Below are 18,097 nucleotides of genomic sequence, written 5' to 3' on the forward strand. Positions count from 1 at the left end.
CGATCCCTGGGGGCCCCCACTTGTGGCAGGTTGCCAGTTTGAAAAGAGCTATTTACCACCACCCTCTGGGTGCAGCCTGACAGCCTGTTCCCCACGCACCGCACAGACCACTTGTCTAGGCCATACCACATCAGTTTGTCTAGGAGGGGTCTGTGGGAAACTGCACTGAAAGCCTTGGAGAAATCCAGGTAGACAATGTCCACCGCTCACCCCACATCAACCAAGCAGGTTACTTTGTCATAGAAGGTGATCACGTTTGTCAAGTACAGTTTGCCCTTTTCCTTCTGTTTCTGCTTGTTCACATACATGAAGAACCCTTTCTTGTAGTTTTTGACATATCTGGACAATTTCAATTCAAGCTGAGCCTTTGCTTCTCTCACCGCATCTCTGCATGCCCTGGCAATGTCCTTGTAGTTCTCAACGGGTATTCATCTGCTTTTCCATCTCTGGTATACTTCTCTTTTGGTTTTGAGAAGACTCGGAAGCTCACAGTTAAGCCAAGGGGTTTCTTGCTCCACCTACTTCCTTTACCTTTAAAGGAGACGAACTGGTTTTGTGCTTCCAGAAGAGTGTTCTTGAAAAACTCCCAGCACTCACTTGCTCATTTATCCTCCATGGAAGCTTTCCAATGAATCCCTCCCAACCGAGCTCTAAGCTCAATTTCACTGCACAGAGGTTAAATAAAATCATTTAAGCAGTCTACAACAGTGCTTTTAGATGAGCTCAAAGCTTTTGGAGGAGCTCAAAAGAAACAAACACTACTTCTCATAGATCAGACAAAAGCCAGTGCCAGCAAAAAGAAAGGGAAAATCAGGCTGTCCTTTGGACAGTACTGCACTAGTTCATTGGGAAATCTCTTGAGCATATCTCATCTACTAGAGGTTACTAGCTTGGATCTTCTGCGATTTCTCCCTTCTGTGAATAAGGAAGCAGCTACGTTCCTCTATCCTGAAGTGAACAGCGTGTGTCCAGGAAGCAAATGAAGCCAATACTGCCCCCAGTTGCATATCCCCTCCTTTCCTTTATGACTGCTTCTGTACTCCTTGCATTCTTCACTGAAGAATTTCAGCACACAAAGGCAACAGAAAGCCCTTCTCTCACCTCCAATTTTACTTTTTCACCTATTTAGCATGCTGAACTCACATTTAGCATTAGAAAAAAAAAGAACTAACATGGAACACAGTAAGCAGAACTTGCAATGGCTTCATTTGTTGTGGAACTTCAGTCCCTCATTGTTTTCTGTGAAAACTCATGCAGCCTCCAGTTCATCATGATGTGAAGTGAGAAAAATTTTGACATCCTTTTAGTTTTAAGAGAACGAGAAAAGAGTGTACAAATCTGTTCTACTACTACAATTAAAGCAAAACTCGTATTTTGGGGAAAAAAGCCAACCAATTGTGCACACTGTGGCTCATTTCACTTTAAAAAATCAATAATGTTTTGTTGCACGCACTTCAAGTGGACAAAATTATCAGTCTCAGATTACTACTTATAAAGTGAATTTAAAATAAGCAACTAAACTAGAATTTCTAACAGAAACTCAGATGCAAATTTCAGTCAGGATTTGAGTGGCTGTTTCATTCATGTATTTATACAATGGATATAATCTCTAATAAAAGACAGTGAAATTATCACCATACCTTATTCCAGATAAACTGTCAAAAGCATGCAGGTCCAAGACATTGGAGAGATCAACTCTAAACAGGGGGAAGAAAGAAAGCTTTGTATCTTTGCTATATTTAAATATTTAAATATTTACATGTATACTTAAATAATTATTTTTCAAATGGTCCACTAAATCTTATGTTTGTTTTCCTGTCTAACATTCTAATGCCATCAATCCTTAGCATTATTTTTGGATGTTGGTGGTTGGTATTGTCTCCTACAAGGAAACGCAGTTTTTATTTACAGAGTAATATGTAAGCACAGAAATATAATTTAAAAAAAATACAGTAAAATACAAGGTACTTTCAAGACAGATGATAAAATCCCTCATACTGGATACCTGACTAGTAACTGATTTTCCCTAAATGGGAAAAGGAAGTCTGAAATTCTTCCAGCAATTATTCTGCACCCTTAATATTACTAATATAGACCCTCCTCTCAACACACAAACCCCTGGAATATACATAGTTTCTACTGACACACTGTTGGCAAACAAAACTGAAATATGCTATGATGCAAGTGCTACTACAAAGAATTTCAGCTCTAACAACTGACACTTAAGACAAACGAAAAATGTAATATGAAACAGACAGCACTGATCACATTTACTTATAAAAACTGCTACCTATAAACTTGCGTAAGAAGCTTTTTTACAAAAGCAATATAGACTACAGGTTTCACTGCTAATAGCGACTAACAGCTTTCTAAATGCAGATAATGATATGTGACTGAATACAAGAAATATATGAGAGGTTAAAAACAAACAAACAAAACAACAGAAAAAAAATCTCTGGAGTGTAGCCAGTATTATTAAACCTTTACAGCCAACAGTAGTTTTACAAAGCAGTTTCCAAGATGAAAGGTTTATAATGTAAAACACATAAATAATGCCTCTCTGAAGCTCATGACCAACTCAGTGCTAGTTGTTGGCTCTCAGCAGTGTTCTGAAAATCATATAGAAATACTCAAGAAAATGCTACCTTGGTCCCTTTTACATGTGGACTTGAAGGACAAAACCCCACAATAAAAAAAAAGACATGTTCTGAAGTAACATGTTTAATTACTAATTTTGTGCTTATTTCACTTTTGGTATGTTTAATCATGGGAGGGACAGTAAGTGTCACTCACTAAAGAATACATACTAGTAACACAAAAGTTGTCACTGAGGACTGCATCTGAAGTGCACTTAATCTAATACTCAAAATTTAATGCTGGCTGGCATCAGATACCACAGAATGATACATTTGGATCTCTTCCTAATTGACATGGACAGATACTGGTTTAAAACACAAAGCACGATGTTTAGTGTCCTCTTCAAAATTGTTAGCCATGCTTGATACCATCACCATCTTTACAGAAACAAAAATCTTGGCCTCAAACTTGCACTGATTTCCTAGGGCAGTCAGACCCATGAATACGCAATTTATGACCTGTTTAGCTTTATCAGAAGAGTTCGTTTCTTTTCCCCCTCTAAAGCATTTCACTGACCATTTCTGTACTCTGCCTTGCAACTAAAGAACTCCTGATCTGCTTTCTCAAAACCAGTTTGTTCTCAGTAGAATCATCATGTTGCCACTTCTTTGATTTCGGAGACATCTGTTGCAAATCTTTTTAAAGTACGTGCTTTCCTAAGCCCTTATCATCTTTCATGATTTTGCCCCATTCTGTGGCAAAGGTAAAATTTCCCATTCCTCAAAATACAAGTTCCAGAATTTTAAAAATCAGTATCATATTCCCAAAAGTTTACTGAAGAGCAGGAAATGGAAATGCTACAATAATATCTTTGCAACTCCATTACTTTGCAGTATTTGTTCTTCTTCTGTCTTTCAATCTTTCATGTGGCACTCAAGCACATACATTAGATAAAGAAAGAACTCACTGCATTAGAGGTCATGAAAACTGTAGAGAGGTCTCAAAAATAAAAGAGAGAGAAATATGGATACTGTAAAATTAGCCATGAGTAAATATCCAAGATCTACCACCACAATAAAATCTTGGTTAAATTTAACCTGGAGCCACCAGAACATTCTCATCTCCATCTATAGACAGAGAAAAATGCCAGCAGCATTATTCTAATACAAGTCAACTTTACTAAATACTAACTTAGTAATACTGAATTTACAGAACAGGACAAAATAACACGTCTAAAATTTTGCAGCAGAATCTAGAGTGACTATTTTGCACATTAAAACTCTTAACATCAAATAAGCTGGTGAACATTAAAAGCTTGATTATCAGAATTGCTCACAGGTGTATCCACAGTTGCTGTTTTGAACATAAGTCCCTAAATGACAATGAATCCACTGAAGAAAACAAGTTAGCACGCGTCTCTTACATAAAGAGAAATTATTTACTGAGGATCACTAGAAGAACAATAAATTAATCAATACAAAACCTCTCAGTAACAGAACTTATGATCCCCTCTATATTGTTTATTGAATTGTATTCTATAAGAATAGTTTATTCTTGTTGTAAGCATTCTTAACAAGGAGCATGAAGCTGTCAAAGCTACTTAAAGATTTCACCTTCCTCCTTGAACGAAGTAATGAAAACAATATGAGAATAATCCCTATGAACTAACATGATAGTCACGAAAGAGAATGCTTTTCGCAGTGTAACTGGCAAGCCATAAAGCTTCCAGCGGTCAGACTGCAGACAGAGTTTCAAATAAGTTGAAGTCAACAGAAATGTTAACAAGATTAACATTTTTGGAAATACAGAATCATAGAATGCTTTGGGTTGGAAGGGACCTTTAGAGGTCATCTAGTCCAACCCCGCTGCAGTAAGCAGGGACACCTTTAACCAGATCAGCTATAAACCAAGCTGATCTTTAGATTAAAGCCAGACAAGCACCCATCTTCAAAACCCTGGGTTACCAAATAAAATACATATTCTGCAGTCACTTGTTGGTTCCTATCTGATCAGCCAACAGCAGCAAGTATTTTTCTCTACCCTTCCAATTACATTTGGCAATAACTTTAAAAAGCCAAGTATACTATTAAGATTATGTCTACTATTTTCCCTTCAAAAATTGCTTAAAACAGGAAGCTGTATTACAGGAACATTTATCATAATATAGTCAAATAATTGATGTAATAGCACACAAATGAGTCCTAGCAGCCTGAAAGATAACCTGCTCTCCCAATGTCCCTGGGAATACTATTTCCATTTAATCCCTTATTAAAAAAATGAGAGTTAGAATTTCAATGAAAAATAGCAAAAACAATGCAATTACTTTTCCTTCTTATAAATTCCCCTGCAAAAGTAATTTTGTAGTAGCAACTTATTTGCAGCAGCCATCATAAGTGAGAAAAATCTTTAAACTGACACAAAAGAAAGACACCATTATAGTGCACATGATTAATGATTAGTTCAGCTACAACTTGGCTTTACAAGTTGCTTTTTAGTTACAAGATCTGGTTAACAAGTTATGAGAAACTTTGAATTTCTACCTGTAACACTGCCTTAAAAACCTGCTACATTCTTGGAATATGCTGAAGCCAATTAAAATACACGAATATTAGCATTTTTCAGGAACTTTCCAAATGCTATTACTCCACAAATGGCAACGTGACTAAAGTGCAACTTTAATAATTAAAAGCCATATTCATATTAAACTTCAAAAAAAATGCAGGTTTTAGAAAAATTAATGCCCAAGTTTTTGTAAAATCCACCTCTCATGTAAACAAGAAATATTTACGGTTCTACTGCAAAGTTCAATAAAACCCACTAGCGATAAGCTCTGTAAACTAATCTACACCTTAATAGCAATTTTTTTAAACTAGTTATACACTAGAGTGTACAACATGAACAGTAACAAATAAAATTACATTTTTACTTCTTTAAAAAAATTCCTTTATCTAAATACCTATTAGTAAAATAAATAATGAATTAACTATTTCTAATTCAATAGTTCTCCTTCAAGCAAATTGATCTAATAATGTACTTAAACCTGTCACAAAGCAGGACCTGGTACCTAGCAATAGTGGCCATTTAATACCTTGATCTTTGTGTCTCTAGAATTTTAACAAGTCCATTTATTGACCTAAAATAAAATAGAAAAATTACAAGTTAGATGAAAATGCAACTGTAATACATTGCTTGAACAACTTAATCATGGGAAACAGCATGCGAAATAGCACCACAACTATAACCCCACCTTTGTTATCAACTTGTTGAAGAAAGCAACAGACACCCCAACAAGACTTCATTTTATGACTTTTTCATACCCTGAGTAAAGGTTGCGGAACCGCGTAAGTTCTGACAAAAAAATACTACCATTAAGAATAGCATTTTCCTGTGCAAGACTCCTCATGATACACTTTTACTTTCATAATTCAAAACACTAATAGAGTTGTAAATAATTTCAAAATGTCAGAGTTTCATTTCAGGTATCGTGATACTGATAGAAAAAGATGGGACAAGCCTTTGATCATTAACTTGATTCAGACCATTGGTTCCTCTACACCCAAGACAATTATTAGGGACTTCCTCCATACATGTTTGTATTCACTAGTGAACTTTTGTCTCCTAGCAAATTTTTTTCCCTGATGCTGATTCAGAAAAATGGGAACAGCTGCCAAAAAACGTAAGAACACAGACACTTAAGCCTAAGGCCTGTCCTTAGCAAGTAACGTCAAATCTTACCTGGATAGGCAAACTGCTAAGCTTGTGTAAGCATATGGAAGTATTGAAAAGCCTTTAGAAAGGGGCATCTTCCCTGCTGAGCTAATGACTTATGTCAGTGTAATCATGAGATCCAATATCCGTGTTAACAGCAAGAAAGAAGTAACTATGTTTAAATAAAAATAACCTTTGAGACAGTACAGTGTTACAGTTATGCCAAAAGTTTCTTACCTGACAGATGTTCTGACTTTATTCAACTCTTCCCCTGAAACCAAATCTGTTTTATTGATGATTATAAGATCAGCTAATGCAACCTGCCTATGTATTAAGGAGAGGAAAAAAGAAAAAAAAAAAGAAGAGACAACATGAGCAAATACAGAAAAAACATCTCTCCCATACCACCAAGAAAACAGTACGAGCATTGTTAGTACAGAAAGGAAAGCATTAATCAAACTACAAGATCATGGAGTAACAACTGCAGTCCTACTGTCTTCTTGAGGTGCTCTTCTCTGCCATAAGAAGAGTCTACAAAGGCTTGCTAGTTTGGGGTTGTTTTGGATTTTTGGTTGTTTTGGTTTTTTTTTAAAGAAGTCACGTAATCTGCAGTGCTTTGTAATTTATGAACTTCCCAAGCCCCTATTTCTCTTGCATGCACTCTTCGCAAAGTCATACTTGAAGTCTCTTTGATTTATGAAGACTTCTATTGTTACAATTACCCTTAATCATTGTGGCTCCATATCTAGCAAAAAATATTCCTCTATCTCCAGTTCTACTTTGAGCATCTGATAGATTCTAGCATGCAATTCCTTCTTCCCCCCAACAGAGGTGGTTTTCCTTCACCTATGTAAAACCCCATCCCTCTTAAAATAGGTATTAGAAGAGTGAGATCTTGGCAAAAAGACCAAATGGAGCATGAAGTTACTTTCCCATTTTCTACCTCATTACACCAATCCTCCTTGGTTTAAAAGCAAGGGAGGAGAGAAAAGCCTTATAAAAGAAAAAGAAGCCACTTCTAATGAACTTCTATACAGCACAGTTTCTAACTGTGATATATAATATATATATATATATATATAGACATACCGAGATGCTTCATTGACAAGGCCTTCTGGCTTTTCTTCCGTCAAGTGCTAGACAAAAATTTTAAAAGTTGGATTAAGCATATTCAAATGGCATTTAAATTCATTTGCAGTTACAGGAAGTAAAAATCAATCCAGCTAAGGTATATTTTTCAACAAGGTATCAAGGAAGATGGCATCTAGAATTTTTCTATAAAATGACAGTGACAAAGTATGTTTATACATTCACCATTTCAGAAGCTTATAATTTATGAAACCCCTTCTCTTTTAATGAGTTCTATGACTAGAATGCTAAAGAAATGGAAAATTGTATTACAGTATTTATTTTTCATTATTTTTCAGGTTTATGATGAAGTAAAAAAACCCCACCATTACATACAGTAACCATGGAAAAACATATCTGAAAAAATGAAAGTACAGTATTTTTTCTAATGAGCGTGATGTTGGCTAACTGCTAAAGATGAGTTTGGCTTGTGGCACAGGATTTCAAACACATAACCGCATACTCCTTTTCTCTGAAAGATTTGACAAACTGTACTTTTAAAGTAAAAATTCGTAATTATTTTTCCAGGTCTGTACAAGTAAACCACTACTCCTTGGCACATCCGCCCAACATCAGTGTTTGTGGCCTACTCAATCTGTAACTGGGCAGAAGAGTCAGTCAGCACTGACTAAAGCAGCAGCTTCTGGTCACGCTGCAGGAGCTGAGTATCTTAACCATCTGCAGTGTTCTGCTCCACCTGTTTGCCCATGTCAATGTCCTCACAGAATAATTAGTGAAAGGGAAAAAAATGCTTGCATCTCAAGAAGCAGCATGAAGTTTAGCAACATAAAGCCTTACTTTCATCAATAATTTGGGCAGAGCAACAGGTCCAGCTACAAGTTATTTTCTGCCCACTCTGCCACGGAGGCAGCAATCTCCAAGAGAGAAGCATCACAGGCACCTGGAGGCAGCAAAACTTTAAACTGGTGCTGTAATATTAGTAAGAGCTCACCTCTTACGCCTGACATCTCTGGGAAGATTAAAGACTCCTGTGCATTCCTTCATCAGCTCTAAATGTACCAGGAATATTATTTTAAAATTTGGTTTTAAAGACAAAAGAACACCAAATGAAATTGGAACTAATTGTCATGGGAAACATAAATTAAAAAACTAGGCATCTAGTATTATTTGATTTGAAAATCAAAACTAGACTATTGCCTACTGTCAGTCTGTCACCTTAAAAAAAAAAAAGTAAATAGAACTCTCTCTTGATTATGCACAACCTAAGCAGAGCATAACAAGAAGATGACTGGGAAGGAACCTCTCCTCTCACCTTTTCTTTGTAATCCTCTGTGTATTTATTCTATTGAATTAAGTGTTGTCAGATTTGTTGCCCTGAAAGGGACAATGCCAGTAGCACAGATGTCAAGTCCTGAAAGTAAAGGACTGTCACTTCAACTTGTCCAACTGTTCGTGTGTGATTAAAAAAATGAGTGTTTCAGATTGCTGGGTGACAAATCCATTAGAGTGATAACCCATGATATCAATTACCACTTCAGTTTCAATTTGGCTGACTGGTCACAGGGTACTATTTGTCAGCTTTTCTTGTGATGGGTTGGCTCTTTGAAGCATGACACCCTTAAATTGCTGCCTATTATCTCAATGTAGTTACCTGTACAGCTTTCATAATTCTCTGAATCAGAAGCAGGTGTTGAGGTCAAGCTTTGCAGACAGAGGAATTGCACAAGTTAGCAAGTCCTTTATACATATATATAAGGAAAAGTTATTTACTGGGTATAAAGTCTGAAGTTTCTGTTATTCTGAGTGGATGTCAGTGTTGTACAGTCTTACTGATTAATAATATAAGAGTTTTCAGCAAGCTGTCAAAGACAATAATGGATAGAAAAGCTGAATGTTTCAAAACATTTTTGTGTTGCTCCTGACATATTACTTAAAAGTTTTAATATTAAAAATTTTAAAGCAATAACAATTCAGTGCTGCTGTGTGCAACACAACTACATTTGATTCAAGCCAATAAATCAGCATTGCATGAAGAGAAAGATAAAACAGAACAATATTTTTGCAAGTAATAAAACACATCTGAGTTAGTATGAGAGTACTCAGCTGAAGAGGGGGCTGACTTTTAAGACGTGCTGTGGTTTCCTGTGATAGTTGAGCTGATTTAAAAGTCAGCTCCTGATTAAAAGGGCAAACCAGCTCCCAGCCCCTTCCCCTTGTTCTTCTCCCAACTCCTCCACAAGCCCTTGCAAAACATAATGGCTTAACTTGCCAAACCGGCTTGCTATGGCATTAGATTAGTTCCATCCCGGTGCAACACAAATTGATGAGAAGAAAATCAGCTATTAGATCAGCTCAACTGAAACAAGAAACCCAAACAGTCCAAACAAAATAAAATCTTAAAAAGGAGGGATCGCTTCCTTATTTGTTAACCATTTTCAGTTTTCTTAGCTTTTTGCAGCCATTGTAAAATACAGAGATATTAAAAATACTTTCAAAGCATGATGGGATTTTTATACCATAGAGGAATCTTCTTATGGTGACTTTTATTTTGAATCCTGCAAAAGCAATACCTAATCAAAGTAGTCACTTCCTAAGTTACTACATTGCAAGTAATTCTTTTTATGACTAGCTGTTACAAAAAAGTTGAACTATTTGATTTAACCACAATTTCTGCTGCTATCCAACCTCACTGTTCTATAGGTTTGATCTTACATTATGCTTTATATAGGCTACTCTAATACCTGCTCTTTTTGTCTGTTTCCATGTAACAAAGTCACCTTTTAATCTGAAAGGGTACCTAGACGCCTGGCTCTCTCATCTCTCCTCACCCCAGTTGCCATTACATTAGCACCTTTCCCAATTTGAGCCCTCACTTGTTATCACACTGGTCTGAGAGGCCTGTTCTTACTCCTCTCCTTCGAAGTAACATGGACCAATGACACCCTGTAAGACAAATTTCTCCACTGTTATAGAGTAATCCAAATGCCTATTTGGAATACAACCAAGATTCATGAGTGAAGTGACAGAACTAGAAGAAATCAAGTATCTAGCAACCTGACAACTCTTAGTAGTCACGTTGCTATGTTGCTAAGAATCTGAATTCCTATGAATATCAGTACTTCCTTGTTTCCGTTCAAAATATAGAACTAATGCACCACAGCAACTGAAATACATCCTCATCCATTGTAAGAATTAAAGCAATTGTAAAAATAGAATTCAACTGAATGAACATTACTGCAATAGCTGTTCTAGTGCTGCAGTTCTAAACCGTGTAACAAATCCAGTAACTTACCCGCAATCCATGCTTTGCATCAACAACAGATACAATACCTAAAAGAGAACATTAAAATGGAATAGAAATGTGCTGAAAGCAGCCAACAATTTAACAACTTGTAAACTTCCTGTACAATTACTGAGGTAACAGTATCATCACATTTACAACTGCTTATAATACTTTCAATACTTCCAGTGTATCTGAACACTAGACTTGTCACCTATTTAGTTTCTTATTTGTTACTCATATCTCTGGTAAAAAAACATCTACTAAACCAAGTGACAGAAATTCTCACAAGGTGGACGCCTACCTCCTTCTTCCACAACAGCAAACTGGCAGAGGTATAGTTTTAGAGATGATTGAAACAAATTGAGGAGACTGATTGAGGTATACAATTATTCTAATCATAAGTGACCAGGAATCTTGAATTCTCTGGCAGAAACTTAGGAGGCTGTTTCCTATTGAACCAAATATTTCCTTGGCTAGATGGGGATTTTATAGACTGACCAAAGTGTTAGTAGGACTTTTCTTTACGCCAAAAAGTAAGGTTTTTTCCTCCATTAAAAAAAAAAAATAAAAAATCAATATTCAACATGCTTTTTAACTGCATATACTAGAGCTAACAATAGTACAATAGGTAAAGAAGGCAGAAAACAAAAGGCAGGAGAGATGCTGACAAATTAAGAGTTAAGAAAAAAGGAAACAATTTAGGAAACACTGCGTTGGGGGGGTTAAAAAAAAAAAAAAAAAAAAAAAAAAGTTGTAATATAACTCCTAAATTATGTTTTGTAACATCTAACTAATGAGGGGGTTTTTTCCCCCCTTACACCACAATCATGATCTCTCCATATCTGATCCCTTAGCAAAACATTACACAACTTTTGTTGGATTTAGCAAACTGAAACAGCTCACCAAGTAGATAAACAAGCATTAGAATAAGCAAGGGGATCTCTCTAATCAAATTTGGGGATGTGAGAACCAAGACCATGTATTTCAAACATTTTCTGAAACCTTCCCTGAAATGATAAGGATACATCGCACTAAATCCAGATATGGAATGCCAATACATTGGAAAAAATCTAGCACATCTTACCATCAAGATAGATATCACTTCCCAGCTCAGAATCCACCCAGAACATGGAGGCCACAGCTCCTAAGAAGTGCATTATATTTAGTTGCAAAATTGACATTTTCCAGCAAACTATCAATATTCAAACATTTCATAGAAAAAAATTTGTAGCACTGTACTTGAAACTCCACTCTTCCAAACCCAGAAAGCATCGCAGATGTCGAATAACCAACCAAACATTTGATTTAATAACAGCTACCAGAGCATTTTATTTTTGTGCACATCGATAGCCATGACTACAAAAAGCTTGAAAAATCTCACAATTCCAGATGCATGCAAGTTGTCTAAGTTACCTTTACTCAGTGATAACAATTATTTGTCTTTACTATATTCCAAGGCTCCCTTATTTCTAAAAAAAAAAATCTGTACTCCTCTTCACCTTTCAGTCACTGTTTCTAGGTCATGGCACACACACACAAAAGAAAAGGGAGATAAAAAAGGAGATAAAACTGTTAAAGAAAAATGGAACTGACATGCTGGAGAGAAGTCAGCTCAATCCTAGGGAGCTTCTCTTCTTCACTAGTTTCTATAAACTCTGCTATGCAGCTTATTACATCATAAATCAACAGAATGAAGAAAGTAAAGAATAACCAGATATAGAAAAGAGTGTTTTCCTTAATTATGTCAGGTCTGCACAGTAAAGCTTCTGGCTTCAGGTAATTTTAAGATAGACTGAGTTAAGAAGTATAATGTAGATTCAATCTGCAAACAGATATTGTACTGGAAGGGAAGTTTACAAGGGTAGATCATGCCTGATCAATCTGTGGAGGCCGTACAATGTTTTTTTCATAGAAGGCCAGGCATCTGTGGACAAGGGGAAAGCACTGCATGCCATTTACATCACCTCTAGCAAATTTTTCAAGACTCTTTGAGAAGTTCCTGGGGGTCTTGGTAGGCAGCAAGCCGAGCAAGCAGTGTGCCCTAGGATCAGAGAAGGCCAAAAGCACACAGGCTGTTGGAACAGAAGCACAGCTAAGGAAGTTATTCTCCTCTGTTGAGCCCTTTCAAGCCCACATCTAGCTCACACTTCCGGCATGGGTATTCCCCATACAGGAAAGACATCAATAAACTGGAGTGAGTTCAGCACAGAATCACCAAGACAGTTGAGGCTGGAGTACAGGCGGGGAAACTAGGTTCCTTCAGCCTGGAGAAGGGACAGCTTCTGAGGAACCTAACAGCAGCCTCCCTGGTACCTCCAGGTGAGTCACTGAGAAGACCGAGCCAGGCTGCGGCAGAACAATGGGAGCCAGTACGTGGCAGAAGTATAACGCACAGCTGTAGTAAATTGATGTGAGCGAGGTTAAGACCACAAGTATCAGAAAAATGGTTTTTCACCATGAAAAGGCAGGCACAGAACAGGTTGCCTGGAGAGGCTGTGTCATATTTATCCTCAGAGGACGGAGATATATGACTTGATATCCCAGACAACCTGGTCTTGTCTTATAGCTGACCCTGCTTTGGGCAGGAAGTTGGACCAAAGACTTCCTAACATCCCTTCCAAACTGTGTTATTCTATGAATATTCTATGCTCATCAGCCACTGAATTTCCATCCAGATGAGGTACTTCTGGAATAATGAAACACTGAACACTCTCTCTTCCTTTTATAGTAATTTTTATTTCTTTAGAATGTAAAATGGAACATACTAAACTGATGAGTCTTGAGCAAAAAGAATCTGCAAGTATCTGGACAACTGGGATCACATTCTATCAAGGGCTTGGAATTTTGACCTGATACCTGTGTACTACACATGGCCTAGGAATATGCTACTCCTGTTTTCTGCTAAAATGTCCCCATAAAACAGATGCTAACAACTGTAGGATGTGCTGTATATTTATTAAAAAAACAAAAAACCCAAACAGTTTGTTATGAAACAAACCAATTGAGCATATATCAGTGCCACAAGGAGAACAGTCAGTATTTTTTTTTCAGTTACCAGATCCTTAGTTACTGGCAGGCTGTTTAAGAGTATCAAGCACATCAGAAGAAGAAAAAAAAAAAGAAAATCAGTAACCAAACTCATTCTAATACCTAAAACTGTCCACCTAAAGTGACAAAATGCAGTCGTCCAAACATCACTCTGTATCAACACCAAATACCTGTCAGTTGTTCAACAGTGCTTACTCATGCAAGATATAGCAAGGGCCACAACATCTAATGGTTTTCTGGTATCTATTGATTTTTTTTCTAAAAAGCTTAATAGTTTTCCAATTTGACTCAAATAGAATTTGTGTGTAACAGAGGCCAAATCAATGTCCTTTCTTTTGAAGAACATTACTTTACCCTAACAACTATTTAGCTTTGAGCTGGAAAGTGTCAGTCTCCTAAATGGGAAACAACTGAATTTCTGATAAGAATTTCCCTTCACACTCAAACAACACCTTTTTAACTGAGACAGTTCAGAGAAAATTGTTTTAGATAGCTATTACTAACATGAGCTCAAGTTTAAACACCTTTTTATAACAAGTATCACTAAAGGGCACACAAGGAATTTGTAAGATCTATTATTGCTCTGTACCTACCAGAAGAACGTATTAGTCTGTTTCACAGTGTATTTTATGACTTCACAAAACATAAGGCCTATCACAACCAATTTAACAATACATCAGATGCTAATAATTTATACTCTGGAAGAAGCAATGCAGAACAGCAAAAGCCTACTGAAAACTACTAGTTTCAGAGTGCCTCTCTTCTCCAAGCCCAGTGTCTTCTCTTGACAGCAATGTATTTTAACTGGATTTCTGTTAAGCTTAAGAGTCGATTAAGATCAACTTCAAAAAACAAAATAAAACATCCAGCCAAACAACCCCACCCACGACCCTGCTTCTGCCCCTTATCCAATTCAGATTTAGTCTACACAGCAATCAAAGCATGTGCCTGACAACTCATCACTTTATATTACAGTTTGCACAGTGAATGACTGGCGAGCAAATGAGCACTTTATAAAAACGGAGTAATTATCATTGTGATGAAAACCATAATGTGAACTACCTGGATCTGCCAAACCAGTTGTTTCTAACAATATGTAGTCAAATTTTCCTCTCCTTTGCATCAAGTTCTCAATAGCCTTCACACCATTGTCCCTGTTAGAAGAAACAATTAAACCTGAGAACAGAGAAAACAAGCTAAAACACATATAAACACGTATCTTCTGATGCAGAACACAGTGTCAGTACCATCAAAGCAAAGGCCTGTGTCAGGACTTGCAGTCTACAATGAAAATTCAGTCATCAAGCTGCTGCTCTAATACCAGGCAAACTGTAGTTTTCTGTTTCATTTTACATCTGAAAATAGTATTTGCCTACTCCCGACAGGCATAATAAAGGTGGTTTAAATGAAGATTTGTTTTCAAGCAGTGAAAACCCTGTAAAGGACAGTAGGGCTGTGTAAATATGTAACTATTTGGTTTGGCAGCTGAGATTACAAAAAGAAACGGGGTGTATGGATGACAGGTGAGGGAACTGAACCATGTTCTCCTGCCTTTCCACCTCACCTACAGCAAAATTAAGATGTCTCATTTACTTAAATTTCAGCTGATGAAGTCAGCCTGAAGCATAAGTGTATGGCATTTTATGTAAGAAACTAATGTATATTAAACCTAGCAGCAACGTCAGCATTCCTTGCATCCCAGCAGAACACAATGCAATAGTCTTCTGTTTTCCACTTACTATCCCAATTTAAGGCACAGAGCCAGTTATTCCAAATTTTCAGGACAAACAGGCCATCACCTTTATTACAAACTTAGCATAAACAAGCTAGTGTTCAAACAAACAAGGTGAATACACTGCTTGCTTTTTAACGTGACCATCAGCTTACAGTTTGGAACATTGTGTTTCATTACGTCACCAAAAGGTTCTCCCTCCACCCTTTCTGAGGTATACAATATTCAAGTATTAACCAACATACAGAGAAAGAAACACAGAGTTAAGTTTTTAATGTGGAAATTAGGAAACTTGAGTCCTAGTTCCAGCTTCCCTGAATCTTCAGCTCTCTACAGAAAAGCATATAATATTAAGAGAAGAGGGAGAGCTCCCTATCCCACAGTGCCCATCCAGTAACATGGCAAAAGGAAATAAATGTCTATCTCCCAAATTCCAATTCTTGTCTTATCTGACAAAAGAAGTCTCAACCAATACTACCATCAGTTTTAGGAATCAAATCCTGTATGTCTCCTCCTTTCCTCAATTCCCCCAAAACCCATGGTACGAACTTGTACAGCAGTCCTTCCTTACTTTACTGAACAGCACAGGCAGCCATTTCTGAGCTCCAGCCATTCTTCATACAGTTCTCCCCCTTGACTGATTGCCAGGGATTTCTCCAAGGCACTTCCTGGAAATACAAGTAGTATTATCATTTTAATCTACAAACTTGCATGACAATGCCTGCAAAAGAGATGAAATATTCAAGTTGGTACATATTTTTACTCTTGTATTATTTTTTTCTTCTGAGACCGTGCTTCTGTCACGTTCTTTAGAAATTAGTATTTGCCATTTTATGAAAAATTTAAAAGCCAAAGTCAAGTTAGTTCTACAAAGACCAGAACCCAGAGGATGAAAGTACAGCCTAAGTGCCACAAATTTTGCTAAAGAAAAAGGAAGTCAGCCTCCACCTCCATATCAAATAAAGGCTCTGTCTATGCATTTTATTTTAGGTCCATGACCAGAAAAATGGCGTGCATCTTTGTTGGCAAAAACAAACAAACTAACAAAACACCACCACCACCACGGTGCAAACTGTAAGCAACACTGACAACCGTACGGATATGAAATTACAGCTGTAACCGTTAAAAATCCTCAGAAGGAAAGCAAAGAGTTCAGAGAACCACAGACACCACGCACACATCTCCCCATTTTCTTAGTCTAGGACAATTTGTGATCTGTAAGTGGCTGAGGGGAAAGGAAAGAAAAGAAAATATTATCTACCAACACATTATTTTAATTTCCATTTGCTTGAAACTGAGTAGTACAAATGGAGGTATAACAATTCTAACAGGGTAATATATTCATTTACTTGACTCTGAGGGACTGAATTTATGTAGAAAACACATTAATGCATAGCATAATTTTATGAACACCAGCCAAAAGACTTTTTGCCCTTCTGAAGGCTATAAGGTGTGTCTATAATTTCAGTAATGGGTTTAAAAATACAATGTTCTTGACTTCCAGAAATTTTATGTCATTTTACAGCTAAAAAAAAATGTTTCTGCAGGTTTACATACCTTCTCCAAACTCATTCAGAATAACTGCTATTCTTTTATTATGTTGTTCTGTCAGTATGTAATTCAGAAGAGTTGTTTTCCCAGCTCCTAGAACACAGACCATCTTTTTATTAAAATGTTAAAAAAAAAAAGCTTAAATTTTCAAATAAAAAGGAAATACTGTTGTGCACATGCACACTTCTGATCTCTTCTGAAATAAGTTTTCATTCTTGTGTCCTGCATTCTATTATAACACTGTGAAACTTAATTTATAGAGATATTTGACCCCATGAAACTATCAGCACATTAAATCTCAGCTTTAAAAGGCCCATAGTTTTCCATTCGCTAAGTGTCAGTGCTTGATAAGCTTACAAGTCCCCTGCCAGCTGGGCAGTCTTTTCCTAGAAAACTCATTTTTATGTTTCTCTTAACAAAAGGCACACTTATCCTTCCCCCCCTCCCAATGCTTTTTCTGATCAGCTCTTATGTCATCAGTTATCCCTGAAGTGCTAGAAAACACCATTAGAGGAGGAATCATTAAGCAAGGTGTACACAGCTTCTGTAATACCACACTACTAACGGTTTCACCCCATGCACAACATCACAACCGGGAGAATTTGGTAAAGCAAGCTTCCGTCCCTGCCCTTAGGGTTTTTTGAGAGAGTACGATGAAGTACAAAGTTAGAACTTTTAGAAGAGTGTTGGTGATCCTAAATTTAACCTGATCTTTACCATACATAACTACATCTGAAAGTCCCCATAACTCTGTTGGTTTAAGAGAGGGAAGCCAAACCTCATGTTTGCAAGATCACAGTTCACTCTGCGTTTAATTGAGGCAAATCCGCTATGCTATTCTGACGTTAAGTGGCAAAAAGTGATCTGTCAAACATGACCGGACCCTGAAAACCAGGCTGGTAAATGCAGCAGGAGGAGCTTGTACAGCTGTTCGAAATCCTTCTGCAAATCCAACTGGAGCCGCACTCGCGGCAGGAGGACCCCGCGCGGAAAAGGCGGCGGAGGGCTGCAGGGGCAGCGCTGAGGACTCCTCTCCGCCACGCCATCCGGGTCTCGCTCACGCACCCAACTCGCGCGCACGCAGGCTGCCGTCAGACCTGCCCGAGCAC

The 18,097-nt window shown here is 37.2% G+C and overlaps 2 protein-coding genes across 2 annotated transcripts in view; both read right to left on the reverse strand.

The window, feature by feature from the left end:
* Positions 1-17,072, reverse strand: part of CBWD1 (COBW domain containing 1) — a 28,464-nt gene extending 11,392 nt beyond the window's left edge. Inside the window, 7 exon segments of the mRNA XM_035896073.1 lie at positions 1,641-1,697; positions 5,666-5,710; positions 6,523-6,609; positions 7,375-7,421; positions 10,667-10,704; positions 11,742-11,801; positions 16,995-17,072. Coding sequence (XP_035751966.1) covers positions 1,641-1,697; positions 5,666-5,710; positions 6,523-6,609; positions 7,375-7,421; positions 10,667-10,704; positions 11,742-11,787 — 320 coding nt within the window. The 5' untranslated portion in view covers positions 11,788-11,801; positions 16,995-17,072.
* On the reverse strand, positions 16,005-18,096 carry LOC118452489 (COBW domain-containing protein 1-like; the record flags this gene model as incomplete). Its single annotated transcript, XM_035896075.1, has 3 exons — positions 16,005-16,105; positions 16,995-17,081; positions 18,054-18,096. Coding segments are annotated over 3 exons (231 nt in total), but the record flags the coding sequence as incomplete, so codon positions are not given.
* Position 18,097: the final 1 nt, after the last annotated feature.

Source organism: Egretta garzetta, unplaced genomic scaffold (genome assembly GCF_000687185.1).
Source record: "Egretta garzetta isolate BGI_Z169 unplaced genomic scaffold, ASM68718v1 scaffold886, whole genome shotgun sequence".
Lineage (NCBI taxonomy): Eukaryota > Metazoa > Chordata > Aves > Pelecaniformes > Ardeidae > Egretta > Egretta garzetta.